Source organism: Ailuropoda melanoleuca, chromosome 8, assembly GCF_002007445.2.
Source record: "Ailuropoda melanoleuca isolate Jingjing chromosome 8, ASM200744v2, whole genome shotgun sequence".
In the NCBI taxonomy this organism is placed as follows: Eukaryota; Metazoa; Chordata; class Mammalia; order Carnivora; family Ursidae; genus Ailuropoda; species Ailuropoda melanoleuca.
In genome coordinates, this window is record NC_048225.1 from 1386920 (window position 1) to 1411634 (window position 24715).

A 24715-nucleotide genomic window follows, 5' to 3' on the forward strand; every position below is an offset into this window, starting at 1 on the left:
GAATGTAATAAATGAATATACAAACAAAAAGCAAAATCAGACCTATAAATAGAGAACAGCCTGGTGTGCCAGGGGATGGGAGTGTGGGCCAGGCAGCATGGGTGGAGGGCAGTGAGGGAACGAGGGCGTCACAGGCGTGGAAGGCAGAGGGAGCGGGGTCCGTGGTGGTGTGACAGCGCTATGTGGGGACAGGTGGGCTGCACTTGAGCTGAGCGCGGCATCATGTATCACGGACCTGTGCAATCACCGTGTTGGATACCTGAAACTGTTGTAATACTATGTGTCAACTAGACTCAAAAAAACCCCCTTCATTTCGCTTAGGTGAAGTAAGCCTCAGTAAGAGCATAAGCTGATACTTATAAAAATACATTTAAATTTTCCTTTTAAATTTTATTTCATTTTTTTGGTATTACCGGTAAAAAACACATAAAATTTACCATCATAACCGTCTTTATTTACATAGATTGGTGGTGTTCGTATGTACTCTGTTGGGCAACCCATCGCTAGACCTTTTTGTCTTGAGAAACCGCGATCTGTCTCTTGAGGAGCGACTCCCCATTTCCCTGTTCCTCCACCCTGGCGATCTCTACCCTCTGGTTTCTAGGAGTTTGACTACCTTAGATACCTCCTATAAGTAGAATCCTGCAGTATTTGTCTTCTGGGGACTGGCTTATGTTACTCAAGAGAATGTCCTCAAGATAGTGACCCATGTCGCTGCGTGGGACGGGATTTCCTTCTCTCCCGAGGGTTGATAATATCCCGTGGTGTCTGTACATTCTGCGTTTTCTTTATCCGTTCCTCCGTGGACAGCTGGGGCTTCTGCCTCTTGGCTGTTGTGAATAACGCTGCAGTGAATGTGAGGAAGGTCATTCTGTTTTTCATGTTTTGAGGAGCTCCAAAGTGTTCATCCTTGCAGGACTCTGTCTTACGTCCCCTCAGCGCTTGTTACTTCTGTGTGTTTGTTGTAACCGTCCTAACACTGCACGCCCGTAGCTCACCGTAGGTTGGCTTTGCGTTTCCTTGGTAATTAGTGATGGTGACAGTGGTTTCTAGGCTGCTTGCCCATTTGCATATTTCACTAAGAGAAGGCCTCGTCAAGTCATTTGCCCGTTTTGAATTGGACTTTTTGTTGAGTTGGAGGAGTTGCTCCCGAGATGTGTAGTCAGCGGACTCTGTCTTCCATGTTGTTGTGTCGGCTCTTCCCGGGGTGAGTTGTCTCCCTGTTGCATGGATGTCTGTTAACTTGAATGGAGGCCCGTTCGTCTGCTCTGTGCTTCTGTCGCCCCTGCTCTGGTGTTCTCTCCAAAGAATCGTTGCCAAAACCGTTGTCACGGAGTCTCCTCCTGGACTTCCTTCTGGTTTGATCTTTCAGAGCCTTACGTTTAGGTCTTGCATGCGTTGTGAGTTCATTTTTACGTATGGTGTCAGGTAAGTTTCAGCTCTGTTCTTCACAGCTGGGTGTCTGGTGTTCTTACATGTTTCCTGGCACAGCCAAGTCAGATTTTCAGTGTTGATTTCCTTTTTTCAATCCATCATGCTCCTGACACATAATGTCCACACCTGCTGTATCCAAAACTCTATGTGTTTGCAGTGTTATTATGGGACTGGTTCAAGTCCTAAATAAGATAATTAACTTAATTAAAACTTCTTAAAACTGGTAATAAAGGTTCTGCTTTTTCTTTTTTTTTTTTACCCTCAGTTTGTAGAAAGTTCTTTGTTTTTTATAATCTTTGGAAGAAAAAATATCTTAATAATGTTTATAACGACTTGTTGCTTTAGATCAGTATTTGTTATATTTTTATTGGAAGGTGTTCATCTCATTTAAGAAAGAAAAAGGATAAGGACTAATCCGAGGAATGTGAAGTTCGTTTAATATTTGGAAATACGTTAATTGAAAGTCATTACAGTGTCTAGTAAGAAAGAACCTTTCCGGAGTCTTCCCAGCTGCTCTCCCAGTACACTGTCTGACTTCATATCCTAGAGCTGGTAGGAGTCACAAAGGCAGGGGATGGTTTTTTCTTGAGTTTTGTACTTACCATATAATACCTGGCAGTTACGAAGAACACAGTAAATATTTCAGCACACGAAGAGTTAATACATCAGGGGAGAACTGTTCCTGCAGCATTTTAAATTAATGGGTAGTCTTCCGGATTTTTTTTTTTTCATGAGGTAATTTGATTACTTCTTTATGGAAATTTTGTTTAATCTAAATTGGTGATTTTTTCCTATTTCTTAAATGTGTATAATTAACTGCACTCTTTTCTAAAATTTTAATTATATTCAAAATTATTACTATATATGTACGTATATGTACACACATGCATATAGTAACTTTAAAGTTTGTTAAATCTCTATTACTTTTTTTTATTAGTTGACAGACTTTTTCAAAATTTACTCCAAATAACCAATGTCATACTTAATCATTTATTTTTATCTTAGTAGCTCTTTCCACTGAGTTTCCTGCTTTAGTCTTTATTTTCTTCTTAAATTGTCCTTAGATTTATATTTGCTTTCGTTCTTCCTGATTTCTTCTGTTGAATAAGTTGACTTAGGTTTACTTGAAATAATACTGAAATTATTGTTATGTCTGTGAATTTGCAGCTGAGTACGTGCTTGGCCTTATCCCATAGTTTGACGTAGTAGTGTCTTCATTTTGTCGTTTTCAAATATTTTTTATTTATGTATGATTCTTTCTATAATTTTATAGGATTTATTCATTTTGTGTAATCTTTAGTACCTTAAAAACTCCAAGTGGTCGTTCAGTTTCCTATTATTTTCATATTTAATTGAATAGTGCTCAGGAAATTTAGCCTATCCTTTGATTATTTTTTGCAAATGTTTCGTAAGCATAAAAAATGTTCATTTTACAAAGTATAGATTTGGATATGTACTTAGTAAATCAGTGGTTTTTTTCCCCTAATCTTAAAGAAGTCTTTTTATTTGAGAAAAATGGAATGGAAGGGATTGCAAGGGAATGACTTCCTTGTAGCAGGCCTCCTTAACGTCCTGACTTGAATTATTTATGCTTTTTGTGTTAGAAACCATTTTAGAAGAAAAATTTTACTTTTACTTTAAGACAATTAAAGTAAATGTGCAGAGAAATGCACATTAATTTCTTTTAACCTTAGAAGAATTTTTTTTTAAGATTTTATTTATTTGAGAGAGACAGCAGAAGTGGGGGGTGAGGGGCGCCTGGGTGGCACAGCGGTTGAGCGTCTGCCTTCGGCTCAGGGCGTGATCCCGGCGTTCTGGGATCGAGCCCCCACATCAGGCTCCTCTGCTATGAGCCTGCTTCTTCCTCTCCCACTCACCCTGCTTGTGTTCCCTCTCTTGCTGGCTGTCTCTATCTGTCAAATAAATAAATAAAATCTTTAAAAAAAAAAAAAAGAAGTGGGGGGTGAAGGATAGAGGGAGAGGGACAAGCAGACTGCCAGCTGAGCAGAGAGCCTGGCGCGGGGCTCGATCCCGGGACCCTGAGATCGTGACCTAAGCCAAAGGCAGATGCTTAACTGATTGAGCCACCCAGGCAGCCCAACCTTAGAAGGATTCTAAAGGAACTGATAATTAATACACAAATGCATTTGGTTAAAAAAAAAAAAAAAGGCAGAAGAATTTTTTTTTTTTTTAAGAAATGGGTTTATTTTACTCTTTTTCTGAGAATTCAATATTTGTCTTTTTCATTTGGAAAACTAAAAACATACAGATTCTGGACATGTGGGTAAGTATTTTTTAACTGAATACTCTAATATACACTTTGAGTTTCTGGGTTTGATTTGTGTTTATGAGCCTTGCGATGTCCGCTGATACCCGCTTCACCCCGGTGGACCAATGTGCAAGGAGCATGAGTTGTACTGTATGTAAGTAGTATTTGGAAGGCCTCATGGAAATTCACATAGCACCTGGAGAGGGAGAACAGTCTATGAAAGTAAAAACCACATGCCCCGAACAATCAGTGTCAAATTCAGTGTATAAGTGACGATTCAGTTTCAGTAAATTACCTCGATGATATAAAACTTACTTGGTTGTTATGAATATTGTTGGTTTTAGAGTTTTTTAATTTGAAAATGTTTGAATATGTAATTGATAGGAACTGTTAGGTACAAGGAGTTTAAAACTAGTTCTAGAGATGTACATTTTGAAGTAACATTGTAAGTCAAACTGGGTAATAGTGAAAACTTTTCTTTATTAAAATAAGTCCTTAAATATGTTAAATATTAATTTCATTTGTAAGATTTGAAACAATAGGATGTCAATTTTTTGTCTTTAGTCACCTCCAGGTTTGAAGAAGAACTTAATGCGTACTTACGAATCTTGGACTCCTGAGCAAATCAGCAAAAAAGATAACATACATCGAGCTCACGCTCTCTTTAGTTTTGCATGGTTTCATGCTGCATGTCAAGAAAGAAGAAATTACATTCCACAGGTGAGTTAGAACGTGTCTTGGACATATTGTAAGCTATGCATATTGTTGTATTAGAGTGTTTCTACAATGCAGTGTAAATGGCTAGGATTACTTAATAATTTGGCTTATGATTCATAACTTTAGATCTCTAATTCTGTCTTCGCTGTTGATCTTCTGGCCTGCATGTAATTGTGTAGTTCACATCTCTGAATTACATTGTTTGGAACAATGTACGAACCGTCATAAACCCGCAGTGATTGTTATCATTTTTGTTGTTGATAGGTCACAGTCATCTCAGAGTTCAAAACTGAATTCCCCAGAGTTGTTTTCTGTCGTGTACCCCTACTAATAGAGTGATAGAAGAAATATTAATAAGACTTTGAGTTGGTAGGAAGTTTATTTAAAATATTGGAGGAAGTTTGTTAACTGTTGATGGACACATACCCCTTACAGATCTTCAGTTCTTAGCTGTACTAAAACTTAGCGAGTGAAGTTTAAACCTCATGTGTTTATTTCAACATCTATAATTTAAGAAAATTGATCCAAATGTTAGCAACGCCCAAATTTATATTCCTAACTCAGACTAGTTCCCTAAGCTCTAGGTTTATGTATCCAGCTATTTTTTTTGCCTTACCCAGTTTGTTTCAAAAGGACTGAAAACCCACATATTCTGGCTCTAAGCAGTAGAGCGTAAGCTTCTCAAGAGCACAGGTTCTGTCTCTTTGGTTCATTGCTGTATTCTCACTGACCCGAGCCGTGCTTGGTTCGTAACTGTCAGTTGGACACTTTGGTTGCGGGAGCTCATGGGACCTTTCCAAGCCTTGCAGTCTTTCCGTGCTGCAGCTAGCAGCGAGTGACACCACTGGAAGTCATTCCAAAGACCTCTCTTCGTGGTATCTTCACCTTCCGTGACTGTGTAGTGCAAACATTCTTTAGTTTTACTGCCCTAACTCCCCATCTGTGTTTTTCTTCCTGCCGGTTGTACTCCCCTCCCCAGCGTAGCTTGTCCTGTAGGAGTGTTCCAGTGAGGGATTGTATCCGCCTGCTTCTCCCTTCCCCGCGACCAGAGGGCAGGGATTGATTGTTTGGGTTTGTTCTCTTAGACGCAGAGTTTTACATGTAATATGCATTTATAAGCATTGTTTTATAAATCAAAACATTGTTTTGAATGATTAATGGAGCAATGAAATTTGTGTTGATGTTCGTAAATACTATTAAAGCCTAAAGAGATTTTAGTCTCAGTGTGCTACATTAAACTAATTAAAGTCAAGGGAAGTACCATCAAAATTACTTCAACTTTTTTATATTTTTATAAAACATAGAGCTCTATGCGTGTTTTTTGTACAAGCACTGTAGTTATTAAGTTTTTAATTACTTCCAACATGAATGCTTCATGGGTGAAATGTACAGGGAATAATGCTGTATGCCTTTGGGCCTTTAAAAATTTTTTTGTAATATTTCTGTTTTCTTGTTTGTGGACAAAACCCACAATTCTCAAGGACAAAATTATAGAAACTATTTCAATGTGTACGCCATACTTAGACTCAAAAATTTATCAATTTGTTCTGTGACTGAATTGCCACAATATTAAATGATAAAAACCGTTCTCGTATTAAAAGTCTTTGGCATGCTATGGAGGTCATTCAACTTCTTTTAAAAAATTACTGTTACCCTAGAGTTACTGTTTTTATTGTTAATTTTCAGGAGTTGCCCTTTTATTTTTTTTAGCATATTTTGAACATTCTTTAGATTACAAGGGTCATGATGCATATATATATATATATCTTTGAACACTATAGTTCTTTAATATTTGTAAATTTGTTTTGATAGGGTTGGACCAAGTTTTATGAGTTTTCTTTATCAGATCTTCGGGCTGGATACAGCATTATCGACAGGCTCTTTGATGGTAAGTTCTACTGATCGTTGTCATCTCTGGTATTAATGGGAAAAAATTTTTTGAGGTCTTACTTATAAAGTGGTTTCTTCAAGAGTGACTTCCTATCATAGAATGTGCTTTTACTTTTCACGTGTTTTATGTCCTGACCGCCGTGCTTGTGCTAAGTGGATACCTCCTGATTTGTTGTGGTCATTGGTTATATATGCCACAGTTTTCTGATTGATCTGTAGCTTTCCGGAAACAGAAAGCTAGAAAGACCTTGTCTTCACTTTGTGGCCTTCCTAAGTTTCAGGCTTATGAGGAAATATTCAGATCTCGAGAACTGTCAAAACCCAGGGGTGTGGTAGACTGAGGTCAATACTGTGTTTCTGTAGAGTCTTAACTTAGATTAAGTTGGAGTCAAGAATTAAGGTGCAAATAATAGATTGAAGTAGGGCAACAGACAAGACCATGTGATCCGATGGGCGGAGGCCGTCCAGCTCCCCACCTCCGCAAGCCAGGGGCCATTGAATCTCTGAAACGTGCTGTGTAGGGCCAGGGCAAGGGGACACGGGAGCTGAGAGCAGTGGTGGATATGTTGATTGGAATCTCAGACTTGAAAATGATTCCTGTCTCCCCGTCCACCTTGCAGCCCTGCCAGACCACCCCTCCCTGAGTCTGCCCGCTTTGCTAAGTGGCACCACCATTCACGAATCTGCTCGGGTTTAGAACCTGTGAGTCACCCTGGATTCTTTCTCTGATCCTTCAACATCCCGTGTTGTTTCTGTCCTTTCCACGTCCAAAGCAGATCATGATTCTGCTCATTTATTGCAACTTCATCAGTGCCTCGGGAGTCTAAGCAAGAGCTTCTTACCCCATCTTCTTTCTATTTTAGCACCTTTGAAAACTTCTCCATGTGGTAAAGAGACTGTTAGAAAAGTAAAATATAGAATTCCCATCTAAGACTACAGCAATACTAGTCTTCTTTCCTTTCCTCTCGCGAGCCAGGCTTGTTCCTACCTGAAGGTTTTGGTAGGTGCTCTTCTGTCTGACATGCTTTTCTCCCAGACCTTCTTATGTCTGTCCTGTTCTTCCCATTTGCATCTCACCTTCCAGGTGTCCTCTTCAGATAAGCTTTCTATTACCACCAGTCTAAAGTACTTTAAAAGTTACTCTCTACCCCCTTGTTGTGTTGTGTTATTGGAGTGCATCGGTGCTACCTAGTATTTTTTTGGTTGCTTATTCATTCGTTATTTTATCTCTTCTCACTAGAATGTGACCTACCTTAAAGCAATGTTTTTGACAGCTCTGTTAATGACGTTTGTCCTCAACACCCATAGCAGGTCACTTAGTGACTGTTAGTTGAATTAATATCATATCTCAGAAACGATTCTGTAACTTGTCTTTAGCAGAATGATAGGGTTAGACATCTGGGACGTGTCCAAGTCCCATTTTAATTTATATGTTTATGGGATTAAAGTTGTGAATGGTCTGTGTACAAAAAATACTAAGATCATACGATCACCGTTCAGTGAAACTTGCACACACGGAATATGCTCCAGTAGCCAGAGCCTTACTTGAGAAACAGAACATCGCCAGCACCACTGCCTTCCAGCTGTGACCATCTCCCAACACCCCGCCCCACCCCAGCTCTTGTGCTGAATACTAGCATCTTACCATATACATCAGTTTTGTCTGTGTTTGTAAAACTGGAATCATGCATCATACACTCCTCAGTCTGTAGGTTCTTTAACGTTATATTTGAGAGATTGACCTATGAGGATGCATGTAGTTATGGATTATTTATTCTCAGTGTTGTATAGTATGCCACTCTTCGATTCACTCATCACCTCTGGGGTGATGGTGAACAATGCTGCTAGAGCTTTGGGTAAAGAGTTGGCTGTATTTATGTTGAGTATATATGTACGAGTAGATAAGATACTCATTTGTTCACCATTTGTTCATCATTAGTGCCAAATAATATTCCAAGTGAGTTTTTCTTTAACAAGTTTTGAATTCTACGTCAGAAAACTGTACATAAACTTACAGCTTAATAAACGGTCATATATTGAACCTTCGTAACTATTTCCAAATCAACAGAGTGTTACCAGCCTTCCAGAAGTGCACCCCTTACTCCTTCATGCATGTGACCCGACACTGCCCCATTCCATGCCAAGGGTAGCCACTTTCCTGATTCTGTAAGCTGTTGTTTTTAATATTAATCTCGACAGAGTTTTCTGGAGAACATGTACTAATGCTTCAGCTTGCAGTGCAACTTGGTGATGATTCTTTTTCTTTCTTCTTTTTTTGTATTTTCAAGTTCTTAAGTTCAAGTTAGTTAACATACAGTGTAGTATTGGTTTCTAGAGTAGAAGTCATGATTCATCACTAATACGTGACACCCAGGGCTCACCACAAGTGTCCCCCTTAATGCCCATCCCCCATATAGCCCATCCCCCACCCACCTAACTCCATCCACCCGATTTGTTCTCTATCGTTGAAAATCTCTTATGAGTTGCTTTCTTCTCTTTTTTTCCTTTTCTTAACCTTCTTCCCTTATGTTCATCTGTTTTATTTCTTAAATTCCACATATGAGTGAGATCATGTGATGTTTGTCTTTCTCTGACTTACTCGCTTAGCATAATACACTCTAGCTCCATCCTCGTTGTTGCAAATGGCAAGATTTCATTGTTTTTGATGGCTGAGTAATATTCCAATGTATATGCCCTTTTAAGATGAAGAATCCAAAGCAGGGAGTTGGAATGATTTGTCATTATGGTTGAACCTTGTGATGGAATTAATAGTACCACTGAATTGATGTGACCAAGTGGACAGTGCTTTAAAGTGATAGTGAATCTCATGGTAAAGATCTAACTGGGTAATGTTGGGATTACAGAATTTCTGGATATTGGGGACTTACACATGTGCAGAATTAAATGCCAAAAAGAGAAACATTTCTAATTAAAGGGGTGAGTTGGTGTAGAAGTGACGTAGCCCCTAAGACCTGGGGTGCGTGTATAACCTTGATGCCCGAGCTTCCTGATGTGTAGAATGCGGGTAATAGCAGATCCTATAACCATTGGTTCGCTTCTGGAGTAGGTTGGATGAGAAAGGCCCCAGGAAACATTTGACATTTAGTACAGCGAACATATTGAGTAAGCTGGCAGTGGTTGTTGACTGGACTGCTGTTGCTCCAATTTCAGTACTGTTCTTTAATCCTGAACAAAACGAACCTTACTCTGAGAACAGGGGGTATAAGAAGAAGATCTTAAAAATTCTATAAAATATTTTACGTAATAGCGATTTGTATTTGATAGGTTGAAAGGTACCTCAGTGTTTCTGTATGCCCTGGTGGCCAGCTGTGAATGAGCGAGCGCTCCGTTACTAATACATGATTTAGTGAAGACCGAGGCAGAGCTAGGATGTGGAGTCCCGGTGAGGTCCGCTGTGATGGGGGGCGTGGCCACTGTTGATAACGCGCCCTGGGCGTGGGCGGGAAGCAGCTTTAATGAGTCTCCTGCCGCCCGGCCTTGTCCTGCAGGAGGCAGCCAGCATCACCTGGTGACAGCGTGGGCGGTGACAGCAGCGCAGGCGTGACTCCGCCCTCAGGCTTTGTGCACAGTTCCCTGTAAGGAAACTAGCGAGCCGCGCGCTGTGTGTTGGGGGTTACTTCAAGTTCCGCTGCTTCCTTTGTTCACTGCAGACCGGAGAATTAATTCTTACAGTTTAAAATTACAGTTACCACCGAACTGTGATTAAGAGAATGCTCTTGTTGCAGAATGAAATAATAACTTCAAAGTCTCATTGTGTCGTTTTATACGACATTTCTCTTTTAGAGTAGCAACTGGACAGTTGACTATTAAAATCCTGCCATTGCAAGACTGCCATGTGTGAGGTTATTCTGTAGAGTTTCCTTATTCAGATGATGGTGACGAACTGAGATTTTCATCATTGTATAAAACTAGGTTTTGAATATATTCTTAAGGAATTACCCATTTAAGGAGGCTGGGTTGTGTGGCAGACAAGAGTATGGTTTCAGAACACCTCATTCTGGTTCAGATCTGTGGGATTGTGTGATTTTCTGATTCGGGTCACTCACCCTCCCTATTCCTCAATTTCTTCATCACTATAACTGGGCAATTTTAACTTCTGTGATAGAAGACTTAAATGAGTTTATACATGGAAAAATGTTTGGGAAATTTTACTTGATTAAATAATCTCTGAGTATTAGCCACTCTGTGGTTATATTAATTAATAAGAATTTATCAGTGAATTTTACATTCCTATTAGTGAGCCTTTTAAGGAACGATTTAACTTAGTTAAATGTATATTGTTATATCCTATAAAAACAACTGGAGACAGGAATTTAGTTAATATATTAGAATAATTTAGAATATTTTTAGAATCTTTCTAATATCTTAGAGATAAAGCTAATAAAAATATGTTTTAAAATTATAGGTACCAAAGATGTGCAGTGGGAATTTTTACACGGTTTACTTGAAAATGCTATTTATGGTGGACGCATAGATAACTATTTTGACCTTAGAGTTCTTCAGTCATACCTGAAACAGTTTTTTAATTCTTCAATAATTGATGTTTTAAACCAAAGGAATAAGAAAAGTGTTTTCCCGTATTCCTTGTCTCTACCAAAATCCTGCAGCATTCTGGTAGGTAAAATTCATCATTTTTAATCTATTACCAGCTACTTGAATCCTTTCTTAAACTGTTAAATACATATTTCTTTTCAAATACACAAGTAATTCTCATTCGTTGTAATGCCAGTATGGGGCCTGGTTCTGTCAGCTCTGGGGAAGTGTGTTGTCCCCCTTGGATATCTAGGGATTCCTTGATGATAATAGATAGAGTTGTGGTAAGGACGACGTTAGAGGTAAGACTGTGACGTTCTGGAAGGAGAGCGAATACTGCTTCCTCATGGGCATAAGAGGGCTCAGGTATGTTATCGAACGGGAAAGAAATAGCACGTGTATCTTCGCTTTCTGGCTTACGAGTTTAAAGCAGATCCCAGCTGTATGAGGGGTACATGGGAGGTGCCTTTGATTGCAGCATTTCTGTGGATGGGTGTTTATTTTAGCCAGCTGGAGCTTTCCACCTTGAGTCACCCTATAAAAGCCTTGTAGAATGAGGTCATCTTTTCCAGAAAATAGTACTAAATATAGCCCAAAGATTTCAATTCTAATTTATTTTGCCACAAACTTATCTTAGTTTAATGTCCAAATAATGCTTTTATTACCTAAATATTATCACATATCTCTTTGTGAATTACAGAGATACATACTCAGTAATATAGTTCTTCTTTCAGGATTGTGGATTTTTCTCTCATCCCAAGTATTTTTTGAGAAAATTCTTGTTTCAGTGGCATAATTGTCAAAAGTCAAAGTTTAAAAACCAATATCGAATATGTTACTCAATATCTTACCCGTTAAGTATCCCATCTATTTTATTTTTCAGTTTCTTTCATTCACTCACTCATTTATTATGTAAGAGCTGCTGCCTGTCTGCCCCCTGGGGCCGTGTTCCAGACTGCGTGGGCACCATGGGCGTCTCTGGGGCTGACTTTCTGGCAGGAGGGCTTCCCACAGCAAATAGAGGCATCCCGTGGCTGTTCATGGTCCATTTATTTCACATAGTGCACTGACAGGTCCTCCCTCTCTCTGTGAGCTTTAAACGGAAAACTCCTTCAGGAAAGTGCACATCATAAATGTACTGTGCTGTGAATTTTAACACAGGGGTCCAGAAACAACATCATCAGCTCCCCAGAAGACCTCCTCGTGCTCCCGTCTACTCAGTGCCTCCCCCAAAAAGGGGGTGTCATCCGGGCTTCTCACAACCTACGTTAGATTTTTTTTTTTTTTAAGATTGATTTATTTGACAGAGAGAGCGTGCACACGAGTGGGGGGAGGGGCAGAGGGAGAGGGAGTCTCAAGCTGACTCCCCGCTGAGCATGGAACCCCGATGTGGGGCTCGATCCCAGTACCGTAAGATTATGGCCTGAGCTGAAACAAAATCAGAAGCTTAACCGATGGAGCCCCCCAGGCGCCCCTACCTACGTTAATTTTGCCAGCTTTTCAGCTTCACGTAAATGTTATCATTTGGTGTATATTCTTTTGCATCCAAGTGAGGACAAATCGGTGTGGATGTGTAGCTGTCTGTCATTTAGGAAACGTGGCTGTGTATGGTTGAGGGGGAAGTTTCTAGCCAGCATACATGAGCGAAGTTCACAGCTGTTTTGAAATGAGCAGAGGGTATCAATAGAGAATAAGAGTTTTATATTTGTAGGATGATTTATGAGAATCAATGTTAAGTTTCCATCTAATAGAGTTCTACAGAAGGAGGAAACCAGAATTTCCCAGGAAGGTGAGAACACCTGCTTGTGCCCTTCACTGTGTACGTGCACACGCAGACAAGCGTGTATCCACGTGCTCATATACGTGCATAATTAGGTATACATGAATATGTTGTGGTTGAACACCTTGGGGAAGTAACAAGTTTGAGTTTCAGGATGGGAAAAACTTAAAAACACAGCATGTCTTTCCAAAATTGGACGTGTTTTCAGGCCCTGGGCTTCCTGAAGTCCAACTGTTGCATTGGAAGGACTTCAGGGACAGCTGCCAGGGATGAGAAAGGATGATAGGAGGGGGCAGAAACAACCGTTTCTCCGAGTTCCACAGGAGCAGTGTAGACATGTGTGCAGTACGTCCTGTGCATGACAACAACCAAACAGAACAGTTCTTAACCTTGAGCCAAAGTGGATAAACCCTCTTGGTCTACACTTAAGTTTCCCATCTAGAGTTTAGAGTCAATAACTGTAGATGCTTGCTTGATAAATGGCCCTTTGCAGTGCGTACAGTAATTCTTGGAAGGAAACGATAGGGTTATCAGTGTGTTTCAGTACATCTCAGCGGCGGACTGAAGACTCGCTGTGGAACTGCTTCATGTGACGTGACTGACAGAGCAGTGCTTGCTTACCAGAGCGTGTGTATGTAGGGTCACGGGGTTCTGTAAGTTTGGGGAAATAGCGGGAATATTTTTCTTGGAATAAGCAAAACTGCACTCTGCAGATTAGTCTTGGGTAGGTTCAGGGCTTTCCTAAAAACGTGTCGCATAATATTGTACACGTGGGGTCCCTTTGAATGTGGTGAGTTAAATTATGTGATACTGTATTTTTTAAATTTAGGGATGAAGAGGTAGTCATGACCAAGAATATTTTCTGTAGACAACTAAGTAATACATAGACTGAAAGTTAGATTTACCTGGAAAATGTGAACATATGAGTAACTTATAATTTAATACTTCCCAATATCTATCCTTTCTGGTTTTAGTGGTTGAAAGATCGGTCTTGACAGAAATGCTGTTTTTCACTTCTTTACATTTAGGACTACCGTGCTGTCATTGAAAAGCTTCCAGAGGATGATAGACCAAGTTTCTTCGGTCTTCCTGCCAATATAGCTCGCTCGTCTCAGCGCATAATCAGCTCTCAGGTAACCAAGAAAAGAGGTGCCGGGTAGAAACAATGTTGCCAACAATATGACATTTGATTTAATACTTCAGACCCCACAAGCCATTCTTTAAAATTTTCATTTTATTTAGCACGGTAGATTCCAGCTCTACCTTAAATAAATTTTAAAAGAGCCAAGGAGTTCTATATTAATACAAATGTTAAAATTAGTAAAATAACACTGAACAGTATCACTTCCTCCAAAATATATTTATTTTACCTCCTGGGATTATTTTAAGTTCTGTATTTTAATGCCAGTGTTGTTACCATGCGGTGTAGTATTAGTGTCCGGTGTACAACTTAGTGATTCAGCTGCTCCATACGTCACCCGGCGCTCGTCACGACAGGTGCCCTCCTTCATCCCCATCCCATTTCCCCCATCCCCCTGCCCACCTCCCACCTCCCCTCTGGTCCCCAGCAGTGTGTTCTCCGTAGTTCAGAGCCTGTTTCTTTGCCTCTATCTGCCCCCTTCTTGCTAATTCGTTTTGTTTCTTAAATTCCACATCTGAGTGAAATAATATATTTGTCTTTGTCTGATTGAGTTCGTTTGCTTAGCATAATACACTCTAGCTCCATCTATGTCGTTGCAAATGGCAAAATTTCATTCTTTTTTTATGACTGAGTGAAGTTCCATTGTGTATACACCACATCCTCTTTATCCATGCATCAATCCATGGGCACATGGGCTGTTTCCATAGTTTGGCTATTGTTGATAATGCTGCTGTAAACAAAGGGGTGCATATATCCCTTCACATTGGTGTCTTTGTATTCTTTGCCTAAATACCCAGTAGTGCAATTGCTGGGTCGTTGGGTAGCTCGATTTTTCATTTTTCAAGGAACCTCCATACTGTTCTCCAGAGTGGCTGCACCATTTTGCATTCCCACCAACAGTGTAAAAGGGTTCCCTGTTCTCTGCATGCTCAGCAACATTTGTTGTTTCCTGTGTTGTTGATTTTAGCCATTCTGACAGGTGTAAGATGATATCTCATTGTGGTTTTGATTTGCATTTCCCTGATGGTGAGTGCTGTGGAGCATTTCTTCATGTGTCTGTTGGCCTCCTGTATGTCTCCTTTGGAGAAATGTCTATTCATATCTTCTGCCCATTATTTAATTGGCTTAATTTTTTTGGGGTGTTGAGTTGTGTAAGTTCTTTATAGATTTTGGATACTAACCCTTTATCTGATATGTCATTTGCAAATATCTTTTCCCATTAAGTAGGCTGCCTTTATTTTTGATTATGTCCTTTGCTGTGCAGAATCTTTTTGTCCTGATGAGGTCCCAATAGTTTATTTTTGCCTTTAATTCCCTTGCCTCAGGAGATGTATCTAGAAGGATGTGGCTACAGCTGATGTCAGAGAGATCACTGCCTGTGCTCTCTTCTAGGATTTTTACAGTTTCAGGTCTCACATTTAGGTCTTTGATCCATTTTGAGTCTATTTTTGTGTATGGTGTAAGGAAATGGTCCAGTTTCATTCTTCTGCACGTGACTGTCCAATTTTCACAGCACCATTTGGTGAAGAGACTGTCTTTTCCCATTGGATATTCTTTCCTGCTTGGTCACAGGTCAGTTGGCCATCATCGTGGTTTGCTTCTGGGGTTTGGACCTGTTGCCCTGGCCTGGGTGTGTTTGTGTCTGCACTTGGGCTTCTGGGGCGTCTGCTGGGTGTGTGGCACGCGTCCTACTCTTGTGACTGAGCTGCCTTCAGTCCGCTTGTCTCGGTGGCTGTGCCTGTCATGAGAGGATTGTGTATTGTTTGTGGGCCAGTCTGGGGCCACTTTGGGCTTGTGTTGAATCAGACCAAGACTTCCCCAGAGATGTGGTCATACTGAAGCTCAGGGCACTTTCCCTGCGTTGTCCCCTGAGAAACTTCCGTGGGTGGGCAGTGTCTCCTGCTGCTGGGGCCGCTGTCTGACTGGTGTGTGTGCTTCTCTTTCCCTCCCCCTGGGGCAGGGGTCCGTTTGGAGGGGTGCCGGCCTCTGTCAGCGCTGCTGGCGCACTGCCAACCTGTGGCATGTCATCAGGAGGGCTCCAGCCAGGGGCTTGGTGCAGGAGAACTTGAGGGTGGGGCACGTCAGGTTAGCAAGGTGCTGGTCCACTGGCGGAGGATGAGACCTGCAGCCACTGACGACCTAGGCCAGTGGGGTTGGAGGGGACACACTGTGGAAGAGCACAGGGCCGGGTCAGGCCATGTTAGCAGGGGCTGCAGCGGTGTCCAATGGGAGGAGTTCCGGAGCCCAGGCCTGTGTGCAGGAGAATGTGGGCATGGGGGACACAGTTAGCATGCTAGCTGGTGAGCTGTGTTGCTGTGCCCATGCCTGCTGGTGTTGAGGCCGGACCGCAGGGGAAGGAAATGGTGTCCAGAGTGCTGCTCTAGGCTGTGTCTCTTCAGAGGAGGGGACGCTGCGTCTCCCGGATCTGAGCTCTCTGATTTTTAAAGTTCCAGATGTCAGACTCCACTGATGGTAAGAATTCGCAAAGTTAGGCGCTTCTGGTTTTCAGAGTAGACTGTTAAGTGGATTCATCTTCCCTTTGTGGGTCTCCCTGTATGTGGGACGCCTGCTGTGGGGTCTGCTCCTCTCCCCCCTCCGCGTCCCCACACACTGTTCCATGGGTCTGTCTGGCTCCCTCCCGTGACTCTGCCCTTCCTGCCCTCCTCAGTATGGCCTCTTCTCTACATTTAGCTGTGGAGAGTCTGCTCTGCTAGTCTCCAGGTCATTTCCTGGGTTATTTACGCTGATGAGGGTGTTACCTCGTTGTGTCATGGGACGAGATGAGCTTGGGGGCTCCCATTCCACCATCTTCCCGGGAAGCTCTTCTGTTTTACTCTTGAGTAACTCTTGTAACGGTTTACCACTTTATCTTTTAAAGAATCAGATCTTAGTTTTATTGATATTTTCTATTTTTTTAAATCTGTATTTCTTTATTTTTGCTTTCTATTATTTCTTTCTTCTGCTAATTTGGGGCTTTGTTTGTTGTTCTTTCTCTGGTCCCTTTAGGTGGAAAGTTAGATTTTTCGTTTCTTGAGGTCGGCCTCTATCTCTATAAATTTCCCTTCTAGAACTGCTTTTGTTCCTCCCCAAGCATTTCGAACCATTGCGTTTCCATTTTCATTTGTCTTAAGGTGTTTTTCTCTTTTCTCTTGTCTGTCTTCATCGGCACATTGGTAGTTTGGTAGCGTGGTATTTAGCCTGCATGTGTTGGATGGTAACTGTAACGGATTTTTAGTTTCCTATCATTGTCGTTGGAAAAGGTGCTTGATATTTTTTCAGTCGTCTTAAACTTACTGAAACTTCTTGTCTAACATGTGATCTGTTATGGAGAATAAATCATGTTCGCTTGACAAGAATATGTGTTCTCCATTTTTGAAATGGAATATTCTCTTATTATCTGTTCAGTCCCTTGAAAGCCAGTGTCTCCTTACTGCTTCTCTTTGGATTATCAGTCCATTAATGTAAATGGGGCGTCAAAGTCCTCTACTATCACTGAATTACTGTCAGTACGTCCTTCATGTCTACCAATATTCACTTTACATATTTAGGTGCTCCTATGTTGGGTCCGTACATACATATCTACAGTTCTTACATTCTTGTTGGATTGATCCCTTTATCCTTATTTAATACTCTTCTCCTTCTCTTCTGTACAGACTTTGTTTTAAAGTCTATATTGTCTGATCTAAGTATTGTTACTGACTCGTTTTCTCCTCTGTTTTCATGGATTATCTGTTTCAGTACCTTCCACTCTGTATGTGTCTTCAGGTCTTTTAAAATCAACATATACAGGGGTCTTGCTGTATTTAATCCAGACGCTCTGTCTTTCGATCGGAGCACTTAGTCCATTTATGTTTAAACTAACTGTTGACGGATGTGTACGTATTGCCGTTGGGCTGGGGCAGTAGCTCCCACGGAGCCTGCCTGTGCAGTGTGGTAAGACAGGGGTCCCTGCTGGGGTGAGCTGGTCACCACTTGGGCCGCCCATCAGGTGTGGCAGCTTGGGAGCCACTTGGGAAGGGTGCCTTCTCAGCTGGTGGGGTTGGGCGGGCCAGGTGGTGGTGGCATGCCAGGGCGGGGCAAGGGGTTCCGGTGGGTACGTAGTGTCAGAATCAGTCAGGCCAGCTAGGCTAATGAGAGGGAAGAAAAGTGGTGTTTGCTCATATCTTCTCTCCCAGAGAAAGCTCCTACAGGTCCCCGCCCCTCTGGCGCAAGTCCTAGAATCAGGAAATCTCCTTCACTTATACCCTAGGCACTTTTTTGGGTTGTTTTTGTTATTTAAAATTTATTTTTATTTTTTAATTTAAATCCAGTTAATTAACATACAGAGTATTAGTAGTTTCAGGGGTAGAATTCAGTGATCCATCAGTTGCAGAGAGCCCCACCGCTCATCACATCACGTGCCCTTCTTCGTGACCATCCCCCAGTGACCCTATCCTTTCACCCACCTACCCTCCCGCCACCCTCATCTGTTTCCTAGGCACTTTTTAAACTTCCCTTTGAAAAGGTGCCTGTGTGCTGGATCTCAGGCCTAATGATGTAGCCTGCTGGCCTTGGAAGAGCAGAGACTCCTCTCTCCTGATTATCTCCTGGAGCTAAGCCCGCTGATTTTCACAGCCAGTCATCATGGGGGCTCGTCTTCCCAGTGCAGGTCCCTGGAGCCAGGGGGGCCCAAGTTGAGGCTCCACCCTCTTCTCAGGGAGTGAGTGTCTCTGTGCCGGCCTGTGGTATCCCTCCTGCTTGTGGGTTGCCGCTTAGCCGGTAGTTGGTTCCCTACAGGGTCTCCTTCCCTCCTTTTTTGTTCATCTCACTGCTAGTATTCATTGAGTTTCTTGAACCTGTTTTATAATTCTCATGAAATTTTGAAAAAAATCTGTCCATCATTATTCTGAAATTTTCATTACGTCGTTGATACTATCCTGTTGCTTACTGAGTGTTTCTTCATTTTTTCAGTCTCTGTATGAATTTGTATAGTTTCTTTTTCCTTGTAGAGAACGTGAGACCCTCATACCCACTGCCTTCTGCAGTTTCAGCTACGAGAGAGTGCTCGTTGTCCAGTTTAGGACGTTTATCGTATGAGGACGTCCTTGCCACACCGTAGCTGTTTACTTTCATATGTGTTTTTATTGCATCCTTGAGCCAGTCGTGGACCTGAACATAGAGTAGCGGGTGCCCTGGAGAAACTGTCACGGTGTGTGAATATGACCTGACAGTTGCGTTTTTTTATTTTAAGATTTTATTTATTTGACAGAGATAGAGACAGACAGTGAGAGAGGGAACACAAGCAGGGGGAGTGGGAGGGGAAGAAGCAGGCTCCCAGCGGAGCAGGGAGCCTGATGTGGGGCTCGATCCCAGAACCCTGGGATCACGCCCTGAGCCAAAGGCAGACGCTTAACGACTGCGCCACCCAGGCAGGCGCCCCTAACAGTTGCATTTCTAAAGGTTGATTGATCCTTAGTCAGTAACCAGTTGTAAAGTTACAGCGGGTCTCATTTCAGCATTATTTGTAAAGCAGCATTTTATAAATTCAAAATGGTAACAATAGAGGAGTAGAAGACGTTGTGGTGTACCCACGGAAGCATCAGGACCAGTAACAGTCATCATCGAGGGCGATGGTTCTTAACCTCTGCTTTCGTATGATGGATCCCTTTCAGCGTTCTCTCCTCAGAAAAATACATGCAAGTACATACACACAAAATTTTGCAATTTCAGGAAGTTTTCAGATCTTATACAGCCTACAGGAAGTAATAAATAATGAGTAAATCAATAAGTTGATTCATGAAATGTACATGTATATACGTATATATATATACATATAAATATAATACATATTATATACAGTTGACTGAGTACAAACTAAAAACCCACTACCACTTGATAGTTTTCATACATAGCTATCATAAAAGTATTTCTGTATCATTCCTGAATCAGAGGTACAGTTTTTACAAAATAGAAAAGAATTTTTATAAGGTTATAGGTGTTTAGAAAAGGAGCTATCTGTGGGTGTGTGTTATGTGCCTTTTTCTTTTTTTAATTCAAGTATGATTATCATATGGTGTTACATTAGCCTTCGGTGTACAGTATAGTGACTCAGCAGTTGTGTACGTTGCTCAGTGCTCGTACCAAGTACTTTACATGCATCGTCTCAGCTCATTCTTTTTCTGTGTGTGCGCACGCACGTGTGTGTGTCTTGTATGGGATCTGGGTTTGGTGGTTTTCCTCTTCAGTGGTTTTTGAGGATGGATTTTAGTTATTGTACATCCTCATTCATATGTCAGAAAATCTAATAAATAGGGGCGCCTGGGTGGCAACAGCGGTTAAGCGTCCGCCTTCGGCTCAGGACGTGATCCCGGCGTTATGGGATCGAGCCCCACGTCAGGCTCCTCCGCTATGAGCCTGNAGTTAAGCATCTGCCTTCAGCTCAGGGCGTGATCCCGGCATGGGATCGAGCCCCACATCAGGCTCCTCCGCCATGAGCCTGCTTCTTCCTCTCCCACTCCCCCTGCTTGTGTTCCCTCTCTCGTTGGCTGTCTCTATCTCTGTCAAATAAATAAATAAAATCTTTAAAAAAAAAAAAGAAAATCTAATAAATAGAATAAGACACAAGTTTGTTAATTATAGTCACTAAAGGACCATGGAAAGTTAGCTTTTTGTTATGTAGAAGTTTGTTTTATTTCTCTTTTAAAAGAAATTAGGTGTTGAAGGTATCTGCAACTAGTTCAACTGTAGGAGACTCTTCTAATAATAGCAGTTTATTTAACAACTGTTTTTTAAATTTCCTTTTTATTTTACTTTTTCTTTCTATGTTTGCATTTGTTGATAATCATGCGGTGACAGCATATTCTCCAGGCTAAGAAAAGGTGCAGCATGTAGCTTAGAAAAAAATGGTGTGATATTTTGTTCCTTTTTCTTGTTATTATTTTGAGTTAAATATCAAGATCTACCACATAAAATCAGTGTAAATGGCCTACCATTACTTCTACCCCTGACGGGTCTTGAGCCCTCTAGTAATGGAAAATTTTACCTCAAATATGTCAGTTTACATATTTTTCAACCTTCCGGTAAGAACATTTCTTCAATCATCCACACAGAGAGAATGGTCCATAGTAGGCCGTCTGACAAGCAGAGATTGTGGTGAAGTCCGACAGGCCAGCTGGGGAGCGGCAAGATTCTCACCAGGAATTGGGTATTAGGTGCAGGATCTTCAAGGAACGGGAAGCTTTAACCCTGTTGGTGCGACCCTAGAGCCAGAATGAAGCAGTCAGAGAAGTAACTAGGTGTCTCCTCGGGGGTTTTGAAAGCGTGTCCAGTAACCTCATGCGCTTGCCTGCGCCGGTAACTATGGTCTCTGTGCTTCCCGACGTAACCTCTCCGTTCAAAACTGGCCGTGGTTCTGTAGGACCTCAACTCTCCAAGCAATTCTGTTGCTTCCTCTTTCTCTTTCCCGGATTGATCTCCTTGTCACTGTAAAATCAACAGATTCGTGTCTTTATGACTTTCCTTTCTTTCCCTCTTTTTGAAGTTAACTGTTCACCCACAATTGCAGGTGTAGATGAATCATCAAACTGACGCGCGTCTTACCGCGAAGTTAACCCCTAGGGAGTATCGAGGGCGGTGGTGCTGGCCACTTACGTGAGAATTACTTGGGAAGTTTGTTTTCAAAGATAGACTGCTAAGTTCTGTCCAAGATGTGTGAAATCAGACTGTTAGGGAGTGGGGCTTTGAAGTTCATATTTTGGGGTGATTCTTTGGCACCCTCCGTTGAAAACGTCTTTACTAGAGATTTGAGAAACTGCAGAGCATTTCTCATTTTGGTATTCTGAATAACATGAAATCTGCATATCAGATTCTCTTTTTTTTTTTTGAAGATTTTATTTATTCATTTGACAGAGATAGAGACAGACAGTGAGAGAGGGAACACAAGCAGGGGGAGTGGGAGAGGAAGAAGCAGGCTTCCAGTGGAAGAGCCTGATATGGGGCTCGATCCCAGAACGCTGGGATCACACCCTGAGCGGAAGGCAGATGCTTAACGACTGAGCCACCCAGGCGCCCCTGCATATCAGATTCTCTGTGACGATTTAGTCAAAGTTAGATTTCTTACTTGACTGTAGGCTCAGAATTAACAAACGAAAGGTATTGTCCTGCAGGATCAGACTTTAGAAATAATCTGTTCAAAACTTCACTTAGAGATGTAGTGAGTTCCCGTTGTCATGACCTGGTAAATGGTAGGCCCAGCACTAGAACCCGGTTTCTTGAATTATTAAATATAGAAAGCTGTCTCCAAGAATTCACCATTCTTAGGAATTTTTTCGCAAATGAGTGTTTTAAGCTAGGAATTTGGGGCACCTGGGTGGCTCAATCAGTTGAGCGTCTGCCTTCAGCTTGGGGCATGATCCCAGGGTCCTGGGATTGAGCACCGTGTCCGGCTCCCTGTTTGTCAGGGAACCTGCTTCTCCCTCTCCCTCTGTCACTGCTTGTGCTCTCTCTGTCACGTAAATAAATAAAAAATCTAAAAAGAGAAAAAAAAAAAACCCCAAAACCAACCTAGGAATTTTGTGAATTTGGTAAGTGTCAGTTTCTCTTGTCCATTTAAACCCCCCACCCCAAAATAATAAATGTATTGTGTTTGTGATTTGGTTCCACGGCTATGAGAAAAAGATGTGTTGTCTTTGGATATCCTATGTAATATTTTACACTTTAACAGTTTCGAGCTATTATTTATGGAATTGGTAAACTCTGGGATATGCAGTCTTAAATTGCAGTCTTAACACTGTCTTCAAAAAAATTATTTCCTTTCTTTAGAAATCAACGAATCTCTAGAGCAGTCTAATTGTTGTGAAATTTTGGTGCAAGTAGTTCTTACTTTTCTGCATCTAGTTAATACCCTGCATGATTCAGAAAAAAGTCTTAAGTCAATTGAATCAATATTTACACAAGCCCTTAAATCTTCCTAGAGGGATTTTGGCTTCTGGGCACGGTCAGTCCAACTCAGGAAATAAGGTGTTCCAACAAAATGATGGACATTTCCATAGTTTATAGATGTGATAGCAATTATCATTTTCCTCCAGTCATTTCCCATCCAACTCAGAGTACAAAGGTCTCCAAACACCTACACACCCCTCCGTCTTTTGTCTTCTGCTTTTCCTTTCCTAGCCCACTGGGGGCAGCACACAGACCACCCTGACCACAGGCTTCTGCCTATACCAGGTTTGTGTTCTGTTTCCTCTGCCAGGAACTTTGACTCCTCGACATCTGTATGGCTTACTCTGGTATTCCCTTCAGGTGACCTTATCAAGCAGGCCTTTCCTGACTTACATAAAAGAGCAACTTCCCACAAACCTTAATATGGCTTCTCCTTTTAATGGGCTTCATTTTTCTCCTAAGATTTATATTTCTTTTTAATTTAAACTTGATTAATTAACATATAGAGTATTAGTAGTTTCAGGGGTATTTAGTGATTCATCAGTTGCATATAACACGCAGTGCTCATTGCATCATGTGCCCTCCTTAATGCCCATCCTGCAGTTACCCCATCCCCCACCCCTTTCCCCTCCAGCTACCTGCAGTTTGTTTCTTATAGTTAAGAGTCTCTTGTGGTTTGTCTCCCTCTCTGATTTCATCTTACTTTATTTTTCCCTCCCTTCCCCTATGTTCATCTGTTTTGTTTCTTAAGTTCCACATATGAGTGAAATCATATGATAGTTATCTTTCTCTGTTTGACTTATTTCGCTGGGCATAATACCTTCTGGTTCCATCCATGTCAATGTAAATGGTAAGATTTCACCTTTCTGATGGCTGAGTAATAGTCCATTTTATATATACACCACATCTTCTTTATTCATTCATGGAGACATGGGGGCTGTCTCCATTGTTTGGTTGTTGTGGACATTGCTGCTGTAAACATTGGGGTGCAGGTGCCACTCCAGATCACTGTTTTGTATCCTTTGAATAAATACCTAGTAGTGCAATTGCTGGGTCATAGGGTAGCTCTATTTGTAACTGTTTGAAGGACTTCCATACTGTTTTCCAGAGTGGCTTCCCACCCGCAGTGTAAGAGGGTTCCTCTTTCTCCACATCCTGGCCAACATCTATTGTTTCCTGCCTTAATTTTAGCCTTTCTGGCAGGTGTGAGGTGGTATCTCATTGTGGTTTTGATTTGTATTTCCCTGGTCCCTAGGGCTATTGAGCATTTTTTCGTGTGTCTGTTGGACACTTATATGTCGTCTTTGGAGAAATGTCTATTCATGTCTTCTGCCCATTTCTTGACTGGATTATTTTTTTTTGGGGGGGGCGTGTTTGGTAAGTTCTTTTTTTTTTTTTAATTTAAATTCAATCAGCCAACATATAGTACATCATTAGTTTCAGATGTAGAGTTCAGTAATTCATCAGTTGTATATAACACGCAGTGCTCATCACATCATGTGCCCTCCTTGGTAAGTTCTTTACAGATTTTGGATACTAGCTCCTTATCTGATAGGAAATTTGTAAATATCTTCTCCCATTCTGCAGGTTGTCTTGTAGTTTTGTCAACTGTTTCCTTTGCTGTGCAAAAGCTTTTAATCTTGATGAAGTCCCGGTAGTTTATTTTTGCTTTTGTTTCCCTTGCCTTTGAAGACGTGGCTAACAAGAAGTTGCTGTGGACAAGTTTGAAGAGGTTGCTGCCTATGTTCTCCTCTAGGATTTTGATGGATTCCTGTTTCACATTTAGGTCTTTCATCCATTTTGACTTTTTCTGTGTATGGTGTGAGAGAATGGTTTAGTTTCATTCTTCGGCATGTGGCTGTCCAGTTTGACCAACACCATTTGTTGAAGAGACTGTCTTTTTTCCATTGGATATTCTTTCCTAATTTGTCAAAGACTGTTGACCATAGAGTCGAGGGTCCATTTCTGGGCTCTCTATTCCATTCCATTGATCTCTGTCTGTTTTTGTGCC

The 24715-nt window shown here is 41.4% G+C and overlaps 1 protein-coding gene across 1 annotated transcript in view; it reads left to right on the top strand.

Annotated features, from left to right (window-relative positions):
- Positions 1-24715, top strand: part of DYNC2H1 (dynein cytoplasmic 2 heavy chain 1) — a 292248-nt gene that overhangs the window by 170543 nt on the left and 96990 nt on the right. The window contains 4 exon segments of the mRNA XM_034665650.1: positions 4268-4423; positions 6233-6308; positions 10737-10945; positions 13673-13777. Coding sequence (XP_034521541.1) covers positions 4268-4423; positions 6233-6308; positions 10737-10945; positions 13673-13777 — 546 coding nt within the window.